The sequence below is a fragment of the Monodon monoceros genome, unplaced genomic scaffold, assembly GCF_005190385.1.
Source record: "Monodon monoceros isolate NGI ecotype Baffin Bay Population unplaced genomic scaffold, NGI_Narwhal_1 Super_Scaffold_16, whole genome shotgun sequence".
Taxonomy (NCBI): Eukaryota; Metazoa; Chordata; class Mammalia; order Artiodactyla; family Monodontidae; genus Monodon; species Monodon monoceros.
Window position 1 is genome coordinate 1,012,079 of NW_021703772.1, and position 15,291 is coordinate 1,027,369.

At 67.0% G+C, this 15,291-nt stretch overlaps 1 protein-coding gene across 5 annotated transcripts in view; it reads left to right on the forward strand.

The window, feature by feature from the left end:
- Positions 1-15,291, forward strand: part of KIF1A (kinesin family member 1A) — an 88,731-nt gene that overhangs the window by 44,890 nt on the left and 28,550 nt on the right. For 3 of the 5 annotated variants that reach the window (XM_029225309.1, XM_029225311.1, XM_029225310.1), the window contains exons 20-28: positions 1,123-1,303; positions 1,386-1,458; positions 1,638-1,731; positions 2,441-2,589; positions 2,883-3,061; positions 4,784-4,921; positions 5,623-5,862; positions 12,372-12,490; positions 14,706-14,791. In XM_029225309.1, the coding sequence (XP_029081142.1) occupies positions 1,123-1,303; positions 1,386-1,458; positions 1,638-1,731; positions 2,441-2,589; positions 2,883-3,061; positions 4,784-4,921; positions 5,623-5,862; positions 12,372-12,490; positions 14,706-14,791 (1,259 nt within the window). The remainder of the gene's footprint in view (positions 1-1,122; positions 1,304-1,385; positions 1,459-1,637; positions 1,732-2,440; positions 2,590-2,882; positions 3,062-4,783; positions 4,922-5,622; positions 5,863-12,371; positions 12,491-14,705; positions 14,792-15,291) is intronic. The other 2 variants (XM_029225312.1, XM_029225313.1) reach the window with 1 other exon arrangement.

The following is a 15,291-nucleotide window of genomic DNA, read 5'->3' on the forward strand; positions in this document are numbered from 1 at the left end:
GGGGGACCCTCCCCTTCCCCAACTGGGGGTGCAGAGGGGATGGGAGGCCTAGAAGGTGACGCCTGGCAGCCTGACATGCAGACCTCTCCGGCCACCCTGAAGGGCCTTGTTTTTAGCTTCCAGGACCCAGGGTCCTGCCTTTGGGGTCCCGAGGGATGCTTTGAGGGAGGGACACACCATGTGTCCTGGGTTCATGGGCCTCGCCTGGCCGCCAGTGGCTGGTGTGCTCGCCTGGCCGCCAGTGTGGGGAGATGGGGCAGTTGAGCTGGGCAAGGGCAGGTCCAGAGTTCCCTTCTCCCCCCTGTTGTTTCAGGATGGGGCCTGGTGCTTGCGGGCTCGGGGCAGGGCCCGGGCTGGGAGGGGCAGCCGAGCTCGGGAGCTGGAGGAGGGGCTGAGGGAGGCCTGGGGAGGACCAGCCTGCAGGCCCGGGTTCTCCTGTGGGGAGAGGGGCTGAACCAGCTCTGCAGGCCGCAAGGCAGAGCCGAGGTTCCTGGAGAAAAAGCTGGAGAGAAACTAGGCCAGCCAAAGAGAGCCCCACCGGCAGGACTGTCCAGAGACAGCAGGCCCTGCCCTCGTGGGACAGGTGCACCCTGGAGGGTCCTGCAGACAGGGTGGACCCTGCCCCGGAAACACGCAGACCCCTGCCCTGCTTCCGCCGGTGGGACAGATGGGAAGGGAAGCTCCCTGCAGGAGGGGGCCAAGCCCAGCCCCTGGGTAGGGGAGTGCCAAGACCCAGCGCACGGGAGCAGGAGGCCAGGCTGGCCCCGGGGGGTGGCACCCGTGGGGCCCTGGAGGGGATGGGGCAGTGGAGAAGCCCCAGGTTGTGTTTTGCCACCATCGCTGCTGCTGAAAGGGGAGGGGCCGAGGGGAGGAACCGGGGAGAGTGGGGAGGCCCGCTCAGGTCCTGGTGGGGGAGGTGGCCCCCTGGCGGGGGCAAGGGTGACCCCGGGCACAGGACCCGGGGGTCCGGCTCCTGGCGGCTGGAGGCCCTCCCAGGGGTGGGTGGTGCTAGGATGCAGCCCCAGCTGCATTCGTCCTCTTTCCCTCCTCCTCCCCACTCTCACCCCCGAGACCAGCTGAGGCTAAATGTCCACCAACTCTGGCCTCGCCTCCATCCCCCAGGAAACCGCATCATCATGGGAAAGAGCCACGTGTTCCGGTTCAACCACCCTGAGCAGGCAAGGCAGGAGCGTGAGCGCACGCCCTGCGCGGAGACGCCCGCCGAGCCCGTGGACTGGGCCTTCGCCCAGCGCGAGCTGCTGGAGAAGCAGGGCATCGACATGAAGCAGGAGATGGAGCAGAGGTGAGGCCCCAGGGGCTGCCGCCCGGGCGCCCCCCGCACCCGCCGTCGCCCCGCCCGCCCTCACCCCCGCACGCTCTCGCAGGCTGCAGGAGCTGGAGGACCAGTACCGCCGGGAGCGCGAGGAGGCCACCTACCTCCTGGAGCAGCAGAGGCTGGTGAGGGCGGCGGGCGCTCGAGGCCGAAAGAGGAGGGCCCGAGGGGTGGAACCAGGGAGAGTGGGGAGGCCCGCTGTGCTGGGGCTGCGTCCGGGCGCCCTGGGCCCGGGCCCGGGTGGGAGGGCTGGGGACGACGGGCTGGTCTCCATGTGGAGCCACCAGCCTCGCTTCTGCGCCAGGACTATGAGAGCAAGCTGGAGGCCTTGCAGAAGCAGATGGACTCCCGGTACTACCCGGAGGTGAATGAGGAGGAGGAGGGGCCGGAGGATGAAGGTGAGGGGCCCTGTCCCGCGTGGAGGTGGGCTGCGGAGGGGACTCAGGAAAGAGGCGGCCCCGGGCTGCTCCCTGCAGGTCAGCTGCTTGGCACCTTTGCCCTGGGGTCCCCGGCCTGCAGGCAGGATGCGGGGGCTGGGCTGCAGCAGCACCCGCCCGCTGGTTCTGGCGGGGGCAGCCTGGAGCGTGAGGACGACGGGGCGGGTGGGTGTTCCCAGGCGGGTGCCCTGCGTCCACTCACCCCTGTCCTGCCCGAGGGAGGCTGGTGCTCCTCCCGGGACAAGGTCTCTGCTCTACACCTCAGGACCCGCTCTGGGAGCATTTGCTTGGGCGGCCCACTGGCTGACCTCTCGCCGCTGGGGGCCCGAGGGCGGCCGAAGGGCAGGGTGTTCACGTCCAGCTCGGCCTCCGGTCAGCTGGTCGGGACCTTTGTGCTGATGTGACCAGGTCTCCCCCGGCTGGACCCGTCCACCCGAGAGGGTGTGTGGGACAAGCCCCGGTCTGCCCTCCTGCCCCCGTCCCACTGCTGTCCCCCAGGTCCTTGCTGAGCTCCAGCCCGACTCTCAGGACCCTGGCGCTCACGCTGGGGGAGCCGGCGGCCTCTTTGGGGCACGAGGGTCGTCCCCTGCGGCAGGGCGTTAGTGTGCAACTGGGGACCCGCGCACCGAGCGTCCAGCCCCGTGATGACCCCGTGCGCCTCTCCCCGCAGTCCAGTGGACGGAGAGGGAGTGTGAACTGGCGCTGTGGGCCTTCCGGAAGTGGAAGTGGTACCAGTTCACGTCCCTGCGGGACCTGCTGTGGGGCAACGCCATCTTCCTCAAGGAGGCCAACGCCATCAGCGTCGAGCTCAAGAAGAAGGTGGGCCCCTGCCGCTGCACCTGCCCCTGCTGTCTGTGCCTCGGAGGGCGGGCGTCACCCGTCCTGCTTCCCGCCGGGCCTCGGTGCCAGGCTGCGCCGCCTCCCGGGGGGGGCCCCAGACTGACAGAGCGGGACGCGTAGGCAGGCCGGTGGGCAGGTGGAGCCTCCTCTCCAGGTGGAGTCGGCGGGAAGGTTCCGAGGACGGTTGAGGGACAGGCAGCGGGAAGGAGGCCCTTCCAGGGCCGGGCTCCACCCTCCCCGGGGCTGACGGGCGTCCTCCTCACCGGTCACAGGTCCAGTTCCAGTTTGTCCTCCTTACGGACACACTGTACTCCCCACTGCCGCCTGACCTGCTGCCCCCAGAGGCCGCCAAAGACCGAGAGACTCGCCCCTTCCCCCGAACCATCGTGGCCGTGGAGGTCCAGGACCAGAAGAACGGGGCCACCCACTACTGGACGCTGGAGAAGCTCAGGTGCAGCGGGTGGGCCATGCGGTGGGCAGTGGGGCGGGGCTGCTCCCCGGGCCTGGGCCGAGGCCACTGAAACAGATAGAGGTGGGCGTGGGATGCAAGGCTCCCCGGGCCTGCGCCGAGGCCGCTGAGACAGACAGAGGCGGGCGTGGGATGCAAGGCTCCCCGGGCCTGGGCTGAGGCCACTGAAACAGACAGAGGTGGGCGTGGGATGCAAGGCTCCCCGGGCCTGGGCCGAGGCCGCTGAGACAGGTGGACGCGGGATGCAAGGCTCCCCGGGCCTGGGCCGAGGCCGCTGAGACAGGTGGACGCGGGATGCAAGGCTCCCCGGGCCTGGGCCGAGGCCGCTGAGACAGAGGCGGGCGTGGGATGCAAGGGGCGCATGTGTCCAGGCAGCGGTCTCTCCTGTTTCAATTTCTTTTAAAATCAGAAGAAAAAATGTAAGTAGGATCCAGCCTCGTTATAGAATCCATGTTCTCCTCGACCAGAGCAGTGGCACAGTTTGGAGGAAGGGGCGGGTGAGGCGCTGCAGGAAGCTGGGGGCTCCTCCACCTGGGGGGGGGTGGAGGAGGGCCGGGTGGGGGCCCCAGGGAGGTCGGCCAGGTGTCCTGGGAGGTGTCTGCCCTACGGCTCTACCTCAGGTCCCGCACGCTCACCGTGACGTGCGCCTGGCTCTTCCTGGGTGAAGGTGACAGGACGGCTCTTTGCCACTGAAGACAATTTTAATGTTGCTCAAGTGCCCCTAGAAACGAGAGGCGCGTGGGCACAGGGCCGTCCGGGGGCCAAGGAGGGAGAGGAGGGCCTTGCCACGGCCTCTGCGAGGTTTTCATGGGCAAAGCAGGGCAGGGTGAACAGTGAGGACTGGCTGGTCAGCATAACGCCTGCGGGCTTCAGGCCTGGGCTGTGCCCGGGTGATTTAGGGCTGGGGAGCCGGCTGGCGTGCAAGTCGGCTAAGGGGCGGGTGGTGGCTTGTGTGGAGGTGGGCTCACCCACAGGCTGCTCACTGTCGGGGGGAAGTGATGTGGCCCCCAGAGATGTGGAAACGTCATGAGATGCAGAGAACGGAAAACGTGGTCACGACGCGCTGACGCACGCAGACACTTTTATACGCGCTCCATTCCGCTCACACACCCTCACACGCAGACGCTTTCCCTTCTTATGAGGTCCCCGCCCCCGGCACACGCACTGACCCACGCGCATTCACAGACACGTGCCTGCCTCTGCCCCGTCCTCCTGGGCTGCCGTCTGCTCTTGGAGGGCGGACGTCCCCCACCAGCCCACGTCCCTCCTGTTGCGCCTGAGACCCTGAGGGAGACGTCTGCGTCTCTCCCACCACCTGCCGGTTTTCCGGGGGATAGCCTCTAAAACGCCTTGTTTCCTGTGTCTTCTCACAATTTGCCCGTTGCCCTACGAACTTCCGGGGCTCCGTGCCCCGACTCCCCGTCCTGAGCGGGGCTGGTCCCCGACCCCACCCGGCTGACGTGCCGCGGCCATCACGGGGGCCGAGAGGAACGTGTTCAACCACCCTGAGCAGGCAAGGCAGGAGCGTGAGCGAACTGCAAGCCCCTTGGCCACGGTCGGCTGACTCTGAGGACCCCAGAGGGTCCTCCTGTCAAACCAGCTTGAGCCGTGGGTGACCCTGAGCAGGATGCTGTGGCCTGAGCCGTGCTGGGCCTGAGACCCCAGGATGCTCCACCGGGGCCCACGCTGACCTCTGCCCTGCAGGCAGCGGCTGGACCTGATGCGGGAGATGTACGACCGGGCGGCCGAGGTGCCCTCCAGCGTCATCGAGGACTGTGACAACGTGGTGACTGGTGGAGACCCCTTCTACGACCGCTTCCCCTGGTTCCGGCTCGTGGGCAGGTAGGCGCCTCCTCCCCCCGGGCTGAGAGATTGAGAGAAGGTGGGGGGCAGCGTGGGGTTGGGCCCTGGCCCTGACACGAGGAGTGGGCCGGCCAGATGCCTTTCTCCATCCCGACTCCCCGGCCCTGGTCCTTCCTGGTCTGAGCCCCCTGGCCAGTCCTCTCCACACATCGGTGGGCCCTGGCCAGGGAGCGGGGTCTCAGCATCGCCACCCACCCCCGCTCCGGGACCATGGCCGTCAGGTGACACCTGTCCGTGTGTGTGAATGTGAGGCTTGGTCAGGCTTTCAGGTGGGGTGTGAGCGGGAGGCGGAGCCGTGTCCTCCCAGAGCTCAGAGTCCACGCCTAATGTCCCCAGTCTCCTGGTCCGGGGGCTGCACCCGGCCCCTGCCCCCCACGGGGCAAGGTTCCTGAGGCCTCAGTGCGGCCAGGCTCCCGAGGCCCTCACCGGCCTCAGCCACACCTGGTCGGGACCATACCTGCCGGTGCCCTCCGGAACCTTCCGGAGCTTTACACTGACCCCCCCCGTGCGGTGTCTTCCCACGCCTGGGGACCGGGCACTTAGGCTCTCTTGCCTGTCGAGGCAGCATCCTCGACGGTCTGTGTGTTTGGTTTGGGTTCTCCTCGGAAGCCCCTGCCCCGCCCCGTCCGCCCCCGAGGAGCTGGCGTTAACTTCTCTCTGTCTTGTCGTACTAACCCCAGTTCAGTCATCTCTGGCTGCAACAGCTACCCTCTTCTCAACACATGCATGAGCGAGCGCATGGCTGCTCTCACCCCCTCCCCCGCCTCCTCGAGCCCCGACTCCGACGCTGCCGAGCCTGCTGAGGAGCAGAGCGTGGGGGAGGAGGAGGACCTGGAGGACGACGTCTTTCCGGAGCGCATGCCGTGCGACGGCCGGGACCCGTTTTACGACCGGCCCCCCCTGTTCAGTGTAGTAGGAAGGTTGGTGAGGTCGAGGACAGCATGCTGGGAAGGAACCAGCTCTTTTGCACAGGAGCACTGCTGCGGGCACGATTTGACCGCCGTCAGGGCGCGGCCCCCGGCGAGCGGGTCCTCCCCAGGACAGGGCGTGAGGGGGCGCGGGGGTTCCTGGCCTTCCTGGAGGGGCCCCAGTGATGGAGGAGGGCAGGGTGCCCCGGGGCACGGGCTCCTCACTGGTGGGCCTGTTTCCGCAGAGAGGCCTCCGGGACTCGGGAAGAGCAACGCCCCTGCCCGTTCAGGGCCCGCAGGGGCATTCGGAAAGGTGGAGCCATGCATCTTTGCGGCCCCCCCCCCCCCCCGCCGCCCTGCACCGGCCAGCGTGGCTTTCCCTCCCTCCACTGTTTTCCAAAAGAGATGGAGGGTCCTGGTCTGCTCCCAGTGCCCCTACCCTCTCTGTGGGGAGAGGGGCAGAAGCTGGAGCCGGCCGTGCCGGGGAGCAGGGAAGGAAGGGCAGGTGCCTGGGCAGTGGAAGGGCCTCCTTCTGAGGCCCTGGGTCCCGGGCAGCCCGGCCTCTCTTTGAGCCAGTCTCTGTCTAAATGTGAGGGCGTCCTGTCCCTCCTGACCCCCAGTGCCGGAGATGGTGCTGGTGGCCGCGTGCCCTCATGGGAAAGTGCCCTTTGCAGAGGAGCCCATGATTCAGTTTCCTGGACAGAGGAGAGAGGCCAAGTTCGGGGGGGAGCGGGGGCCCCCCACCCTGCAGGCAGGTTGGGCGTACCCAGTCCATCCTTATGTCTATGACCATGGAATGGAATGCAAGCAGGAAGGTGAAGGAAGGGCCTAGAAACCTAGCTGTAGTAGTAGGAAATTCAGCTCATGAAAACTGAATTTACATATACGCAAAGGTGTAAGATAGCTTTAACAGCACACTCTTTAGGAGTTTCAGATTGCTTCCTTGGGCTAGACTGATGGAAGTGTTTGGAAGTCTTGACCTTGCAGCACCAGTACTGAAAGCTGAAGGCCGAGGCTGGTCCCCAGATAGCGGGGTTTGCACTGGGAGCCCTTGGGTGCGGGTGGTGCAGTGAAGGGCCCACTGGTTCCTCCTGGAAAGAAGCAGGTTCTCAGCTGGCGCGTCATGGATTTATTCTGATTACTCTTCCCTGAGTGTGAGATGCTGGCCCACTGGACAAAACCGCGTGGCTCTCTCCGAGATGCCCCGGCTGGGTTCCTGCTCTGCTGAGCCCGAGGGGGAGGTGCGGCCCCAGGGCCAGCTGCACGCAGGCCTCTCAGGAAGCCCGGCCGCTAGGGCCAGGGTGGCCGGGTGCCAGGCAGGCGTGGGGTCGGGGCACACGGGGGCGAGGACACCGGGAGAAACGGGGGTGGGCTCTCGCAGTCTCAGCCAGAAAGAGCTGGGTCCTTCCGACATTCCCCCCTCTGTGGATCTGGGATGTGACAAAACCACCAAGCCAAACCAAAGCCACGAGTGAGAGGCCAGCTCCCCACGGTGGCCGTCTGCGAGGGGTTCATCTGGAAACGTCCTGATCTTTTTGGTTTGGCAAGAATTGGCTTTTCCCGCGCAGCAGCTGTGCAGGCCCAGGCCCTGAGAAGGACCCCGTCCTTGGTTTCCTTTTCTCCCTCTGGTAGCCGCTGGCTCTCTCTCCAAGGCTTAAGCGAAATGGGGGCGCCCACTCTTGTCTCCCTTCGGACAGGCTTCCCGGGCCCCAGCATGCGTCTGCACCTCACCAATCTCGTGGTTAGCGCTGCCCCACACTCAGCCCCGGCTCTGCCACCTCCTCTCTCTCCGGCGGGTCTCAGCCTGCTTCAAGGTGCCCTCACCTCTGTGAACAGGGCCCCCGGCAGGGGCCTCCCCCGTCCTGACCCGGGGCTCCTCACCCAAGTCCAGGGTCAGCCCCCCGGGGGGGGTCTCCCTCTGGTGGTCTGGGTACCAGTGAACTGGGAGGTGAGATGGGCCAACCCAGGTGGAGGAAGTGGGCCTGGGGGCTCCGTTTTCCCCCATGATCCTCCCTGCTCAGACCGTGGCTTTCAGAAGGTGGGTGGGCTGCAGAGAGAGGAAGGCGAGGGGGTGACTGTCTGGGATGGAGGGTCACGGGGAAGGGGGACTGGCGACCGCCCAAGGGACGTGTTCAAGACTGGGTGGGAAAGCACTGACCCGCCGTGTCCGCTCTGTGCCGTCTGGGCTGGCAAGGCTGGGCCCTCAGCTCCCAGCTGGGTGTGCTCTGCGTGCCGAGCCGCTCAGCCCGAATCGTCCCCCGCGAGGCTCCGAGCCACCCCGTGTGCGGGTAGGTGCGCCGTGGCCGACAGGGTCCTCTGGACAGGGCTGGGTTGTTCTGGCCTAGGGTGGCGGGTGCTGACGTCAGGTTGTTTCTGGCACCTGGTGGGCAGTGAGGGGGAGGCCCAGCCTCTGCACCGTGGCCCCATCCCCTCAAGTTCTGGGGCTGCCAGGCGGGGTGGGCCTGGGGTCTTCCAGCCCCCGCCCCCTGCCCTCGAGGCTGGTGCTGCCAGCAGGGGCCGTGGCTGCGGGGCCCCCCAGAGGTCCCTTGTGGATGAGTGCACCCGTCACTGTCACCAGTCAGACGGGGACCGGGGCAGCAGGAAGGAGAGAGTATCCAGTGTGGCTTCTTTCTCTGCCTCTGGGAGCACCGACCCCAGAGCCGCAGCTGGATTTGCATGCGAACCCACCTGGGCACCCCAGTGAGCGTGAGAGCAGGCCGTCCCACAGCCGGGTAATGAAGTTCAGAGGGAGTGAGTGTGGCCGTGAATTCCAGGCGTCTTTTTCATTGTAAAACCCTAACCTCCAGCCAAGGGGTCCCTCGAGGCCCCCGGCCCTGCCGTTTTTCAATGCCAGAAGTATCTGGGCTTCCTTTCCCCTCTGACACGAGGAAACCCTGAAAGATCAAGAAAGGCTAGATTTACTTAGTTAATGAGCTGCATTAATTAAGCCGGTTGGGGGGGAGTGTGGTGTCCGCACGGTTGGGAGCTGTACAGGAGCCAGCCTGTGGGGTCTCATGTCAGCTGGGGCTCTGCTGCCAGCAACTTCCTTAATGTCCTTGAGCCTCCGTCTCTTCACCTGTGAAATGGGGCAGGAATGGCGTATTTCACCAGCTCTAGCGCGGCGTCTTAGCTCTCCGGCACCGTATTTGTGCCCCCAAGAAAGAAAGACGCAGCCAATCCAACTAAGATGTGCCATTGGTGAGGGGGCCCTGGTCTCCGTGTTGGGATGTGAACGGAGGAGACGCGGGCGCACCTGCCGCCCGGGGTCCTGGGGGCTCCAGTGCCGCCCCCGTGAGCTCGGAGGGACAGGCACATATGGTTTCTTCACTGGAGTTTTCAGTCTCGTGGGCTGCCAATGGCATTGTTTGAGCCTCAGGACACGAGGGGCACAGCCCCCTCTGATGTGTGGGACCCTGTCGTCTGTGCCCACGGGTGGGCCACGTGGTAGAAAGCGCCCCCTGGGAGACCACGGTAGGTTTGTGGAGTGGTGAGGCCCTGGGGGGGAGCCAGGAGGGGGCCCGCCTGCCATGGCCTTCGCCTATGACCTGGGCTGCGTCCGGCGCCTGCCTCAGTTTACTTCTCTGTGCAGTGCCCCAGACTCCCTTTGGCCTGGCCTTTGCGGACTCAAAAAGGGGGAGGGGTAGCCTCCTGCCCCTCCATTACTGCCCCTCAGGGGCGGTCCTGGGTCGCCTCCAGGGTTCTGTAAGTGGCCTTCTGGGAGCTTGAAGTCCCTGTGGAATTGCCCCCTGGCCCTTTCAGGAAGGCAGCCCTGGGCGGGCCGGGGGCTTTGAGGCGGCCCTGCGCCTGGCTTCCCCTCCCGGCCAGGTGGCCCTGGACGCCCTTCAACTCTCCCTCGGGGGAGCTGTGAAGATTAAGCACCCCTGTGCCTGGCCCACAGCCAGAGGTGTCCCCGCCTTCCCTGAGGGTCCTCCTGTGGGTTCCCTGCAGGCTGCGGGTGGAGTGGGCAGGCCGCGGCCCCTCCCTCCGGCTGTGCCTGGGGCTCCTGGGAGCCTCCCGACACCCGGCTTTCTGCAGCGGGCAGTGCCCCGGGGAAGGGGTCCTGCCCTGGGGAAGAGGCCCTCCACCTGCTGGAGGGTGGGTGCTGACTTGGCCCTGCAGCTTGGGGCTGTCCTACCCAGTTCCCTAAGCTCTCTCAGGCAGGGTGGGGTGGCTGGGCGGTGTCCCAACCCAGGGGACAGGCCTCCGGGCGCAGGGGCAGAGCAGGGTCTGCACCTCCTCCCACAGCCTGAGTCCTGGGCCCCCTCCGTTTCCCCTTCTGGACCTCATGACTTTGATCGTTTCATGGTAGCTCCCCTCCCACTCCCAACGTCAATCAAAGGCCCTTGGCCAGGAGCCCGGGTGTCCGGTGAGGGAAGGCCACCACCGTCCCGTCCCGAGGTGGGTGCTGGATGAGGCCAGCAGCCCACCCCGGCCGTCCCCTGCCCGCTGGTGCCCTCTGCTGCTGTGGCCTCAATGTCCTCTTGGGACCAGGGCCGGGGCTCGCCTTAGTGGGTTGACGGGGCAATGGAGCCCCAGGCCCCCACCAACCCCGCGATGGGCAGAGGTGCCTCCACCATCTGTCTACACCGTGCCCCCGAAGAGCTCGTGGAAGGAAGGGGCACTGTGCTGGGGAAGAGGGGCTTCTTCTAGCCCCAGGAGGGTGGCCCAGGAGGCAGCACACCCTCCCCTGACGGGGGCCTGCCTTGGCCTGTGGGTGCCCAGAAAGCGAAAAGCAGTCAACAGAGATGGGCCACGAGTGAATTCAGACAGACAGGGAGAGCCGCGCAGAAGGCGGCCTGGACGCGGAGATGGGAGCCGCTGGGGGCAGTGGCAGGAGCAGGGAGATGGGTGCCGGGGGCCAGAGCGGGGCTGAGCGGGGCGGGTGGGGCTGCCGCAGGGGCTCAGGTGCCTCTTGGATGCAAAGAGCTTGGGGGCCACGGCAGGTGCGGGTCTGGTCGCGCCTCAAGTCCCCTCTGGCGGCTGTGGAGGCCGTGAAGGAAGCGGGTGGGAGGCCAGGGGTGATGGGCTGGGTGGCGGATTTCAGAGAGTTTTGAGGTAGAACTGATGGATCTGAGATAAAAGCCAGGACGGTGCTCAGATTTCCGACCTCCTGCGGGGGGAGGGTGGCGGGAAGACACGGAGCCCACCTGAGAGGGGACACCAGGGCCTGGAATCAGGGCCCCTGGGGAAGAGCCCCTCCCCGTGCCTCTCACCACAGGGGGTCCAGAGTGGGGACCCTGGAGCTCTCAGTGTGGGGCGACATCAGTGGCTCAGCCTGGGCGAGGGGCAGGGTGCCTGGGATGACACGCCTCTCCTCCTGTCCTCCCAGCTCCGCGCCCCCCCACTGGCCATGCACCAGGGGCCAGCGCCCACCTGGCCAGCAGACTCCCACCTCCCCTCCACTGTCCTCCCTGCTGCTCTCACCTCTGTTCCCACCTTCCCCCATCCCTGGCCGTGGCCCTGGGCCTCCCTCACCCCTCCTTCTGCACTTCCTCCCCAGCGCCTCCCACCCTCTTCTGTCCAAATCCTGCCCAAGCCGTGCCCCTCCCCCGGGACCACCACCCCGGACCCCCAGCCCAGCGAGCTCAGGGCTGCCGAGGTCTGCTCCTCTGGGCTGGAGGGGAGGGCAGAGCAGGGTGGGGGGCAAGGGTGACCCCCGAAAGGAGGGTGCCCCGAATGGTGAGGAGCTGTGCTCACAGCAGCCCGCCCACCCGGCGAGGCAGCAAGGCTCTTCCAGGGACGCCCCCTGTCCTCCTGGCTGCCCGTGTGACTCCCATTCGTTGGCCGGCTCAGGGAGAGGGGCACCGCCGGGGTGATGTGGCCTCTGTCCCGCCTGTGCTGGCACTAGCTGGGTGCACAGCTGAGCTGCACAGGAGAGGGGGGGCTCTGGGCACCCTGGGAGCTGGTGGGGCCGTGCCAGGCAGTGCCACGTTTTCTGGGGTGTCCCTCAGGGCTCAGCTGGACCCCTGGGCCCCGGTGAGGGGGGCGTGCCCTAGCTTTACTGACATCATGGAGCTCCCACCCGCCGTGTTCCTGGAGGGGCTCAGAGGGAATCGTGAGGCGTATTCCGTCGTGGGGTCCGTGAGCAAGCGTCAGGGGCCACTGGGAAACGGGTGGGGAGACAGGGGCGGGGGGGACGTCAGCACCAGCGTAAGGGTCGTAGGTCAGCGAGGCGGGTCCCAGGTCCTCCTCCTTGAAGCAGGCTGAAACCTCCCTCCTCGGCTGCTCTCTGCTCAGGTCGCGGGCTTCGCCCCGGCCCACCCCCTCACCACAGCCTCTGCTCCTGCCGGCGCCCGTGCCCCCCGTCCTGCGCCTCCTCCCGTCTCCTCTGCGGCCGAGGACCCCTCCCCCCCCTGCCCAGCGCAGTGCCCCGCCTGCCCGCCCGCCCTGCTGCTTGCCGCCCTGGCTGCCCGCTTCGCTCTGCTTTGCAGTGTTGTGTCGTGAGCCCGGGCCGTGCAGCCGCTGCCGCCTGTCACAGCGCACAGCGGGCTGGCCCTGACCGCGGCCTCTGCCTCCCCCAGGGCCTTCGTGTACCTGAGCAACCTGCTGTACCCCGTGCCCCTGGTGCATCGTGTGGCCATCGTCAGCGAGAAGGGCGAGGTGAAGGGCTTTCTCCGCGTGGCCGTCCAGGCCATCTCAGGTGCGTGCGGGGCGGCCCGGGCTGGCTCTGTCCCTTCACCGATGGGGCCCCTGGGTGGGGAGACCTCTGCGGGCCTCGCATGGTGGTCCACGTGCATCCAGCCCCGCCCAGGCCCCCGGCCTCCTCTGTTTCTCCCTGTGGGAGAAGCCCCTGCTGCCCGGCTCCTGGCTCTAGCTTCCTGGACTCTTCCTGGTCGGCTGGGGCCTCTGGGGCTGTGTAGGCCGAGCCCAGGGCTGTCTGAGCCCACTCCGGCTCGGGCCTGCCACCAGGCAGCCCCAGATGGACCCACAGAGCCAGCCTGGCGCAGAGGTGCCCCCTGCCACACCCCCTCCACCGCCATCTCTGCCCCAGGGCAGGCGCACAGACTTGCAGCCCATAGCTCCGGCCCTGCCCACTGCAGCCCCCAAGCCTTTCCGGACTCCCCAGCATTGCCCCCTTTGGACCCCTTGACCTCTCATGTGCTGGCCTGTGTCCTCAGAGGCTATGAACACCCCCTCCACCGTGGGCCTGGCGATACAGACCCCCTCACTGCAGAGGCAGACACCCTCTCCTGCCTAGTCACCTTCCCAGCACCCCCTCCTGGCCGTGGGCAGCCACACAGGCCTTTGAGCCTGGGTTTGCTGCCTTGAGAATGGCGTCCGCTTTGAAGCTTCCTAGAGGCAGGAGTGCGGAGAGATCATTGGAGAACACAGACGTGGGTGCACTCGGCCAGAGGGCCTGGTGCTCGCACTGTAACGGCCGTTCCTCCCTTCTCTGCCCTCGGGCCCCCGGGGCCTCCACAGGACTCTCTTTCCTCTGCACGTCTCAGCAGCCCAGGCACCTTGGGGCCAGAACGGGGCAGGACAGACAGAGTGTGTGGCAGTGGAGTGTCTCCAGGCTGAGACAGGGAGGCTCGGAGTGAGCAACCTGGGTGGCCTGTACCCCCACTGGGCAGCTCACGTGACCCCACTCTGGGTGTCTGGTCCCCCCTCGCCAAATTCTCACGACCCCATCATTCCAGGTGCTCTTTCCGCACCTCCCAGTCATGTCACCATGGTGCCGAGGCCCCTGGGGACCCAGCTGAGAAGGGGGAGCCTGGGCTGGGGGGGAGGGTGGCTCTAGGTGACAGGGATGCTGGGAGCATCTAGTGCCACTCATCCCCCGGGGCACGCTGCCCCTGCAACCTCCGGGGCTCTGTCCTCCCTGGGCTCTTCCTTGGCCCTTCCTGACCCGCTCAGCCCTGGTGAGTGGATCCCACTGAGCCGGCTGCTTTATGGGTCGACGCTGTCTGTGCTTGGGCCACACCTGGCATCCCCTGTCTAGTGGCTGTGGTGAAGGAGAGGGTACTTTACAAAGCCACAGGGTGCTGTTTCACGGTCTCAGAAGCCACACCTGCCCCTGCCCTCGACCATGGCAGGGGTCAGCTGATCCAGTCTCCCAGCATGGAGCCCTGCTGTGCACAGGCCCTGGGCCGGCCCTGGGTGATGGTGGGACAGAGCCACGGCCCCTCGGGCAGCCAGGGTGGAGAGCATGGTGGTGTTAGCACCCCGACAGGGCCGCGGAACAGAGGGTTGGAGCCCCCTGGGGTCTGTGAAGTCTGCTGGGGTGGCATCTAGCCAGAGTGGCTGGACTTGGGGGCCAGGGAGTCTGTGGGAAGTCAGATCTGGGGTCCTTTAGGCAGCAGGAGGAGGGTTAGGGTTTTGTCCCAAGCACAGCGGGGAACCCCAAACGCTGTGAAGGAGGGGGTGTGAGAGCGTGTGGGGCACTGAGTGTCCAGATGGGTGACGGTGGCGGCAGAGGGACAGGTGCGATTCCCAGAGGAAGCCAGGAGGACCTGGTGGGGCAGGCCCTGCTGAGGGGGAGGTAGGGTCCGGAGGACCCCTGGGTTCTGCTGGAGCATCTGAGTCTGGGCCAGGGCAGGTGGGGGCGGGCGGGCGGGGCTGGGGGGGAGAGGGGCAGGGGTTGAAGGTTTTGTTTTGAAAATGTGGAGTTTGCGGGCCCGTCAGAGCAGGCCGTGCCGAGGACGTGGCTCCTCTGGGCCCCGGGCTAGCACAGGCTGGGGGTCAGTGTGCCCGGGACGGCGCCCTCACTCTTCCAGAGCCAGTTGACGGTGTTGGGGTTGCCCCCAAAGTGGGCCAGAGCCCGTCCTGGTTCCCGTGCCCTCCCCGCACCGGGCAGCTCTGCCGCTCGCACCGGGGCAGCTGGGCGCTGACCACCTGCTCCGCTCCCGCTTCAGCCGACGACGAGGCCCCTGATTACGGCTCCGGCGTCCGCCAGTCGGGAACCGCCAAAATCTCCTTCGACGACCAGCATTTTGAGAAGGTAGCGCGCAGGGGTGGTGCAGCCATGGGCGCCACTGGACAGACCTCCAGCCCGACCTCAGCACTCCGGGCCTCACTCGGGGGAACAGCAGACAGTGTCTGCTTCCCAGGGCTCCCATTTCTGTTCTCAGGCGAGAGGGCGGAGGAGGGGGGTCCCGCTCGGTGCCCCCCCGGAGCAGGCAGCTCCTCCTCTCTCCTCTAGGCCCTTTCCTAACCTGACACCACCCGGCCACCCACCGCCCCACCCTGAACCTCAGTGCTTCTGAGGCCTTGGGCCCAGAGCCCCCCAGCGGTCCCTCTCGGAGGGGTCGTCAGTGCTGGGGACGCACAGGAGGGGCAGAGGGCATCAGGCAGAGAGTGCGGGGGCACGGACGGGGCAGCAGAGGCTATGGGGGCACCTGGTGGCGGTGTACCTGGCCAGGGCCCTGGAAGCCAGTGGGAGAGTCTCACTGCATCCTGCCCGTAGCGGGGAGGAGCTGCGGGAGGGGTACTGGCTGGGGA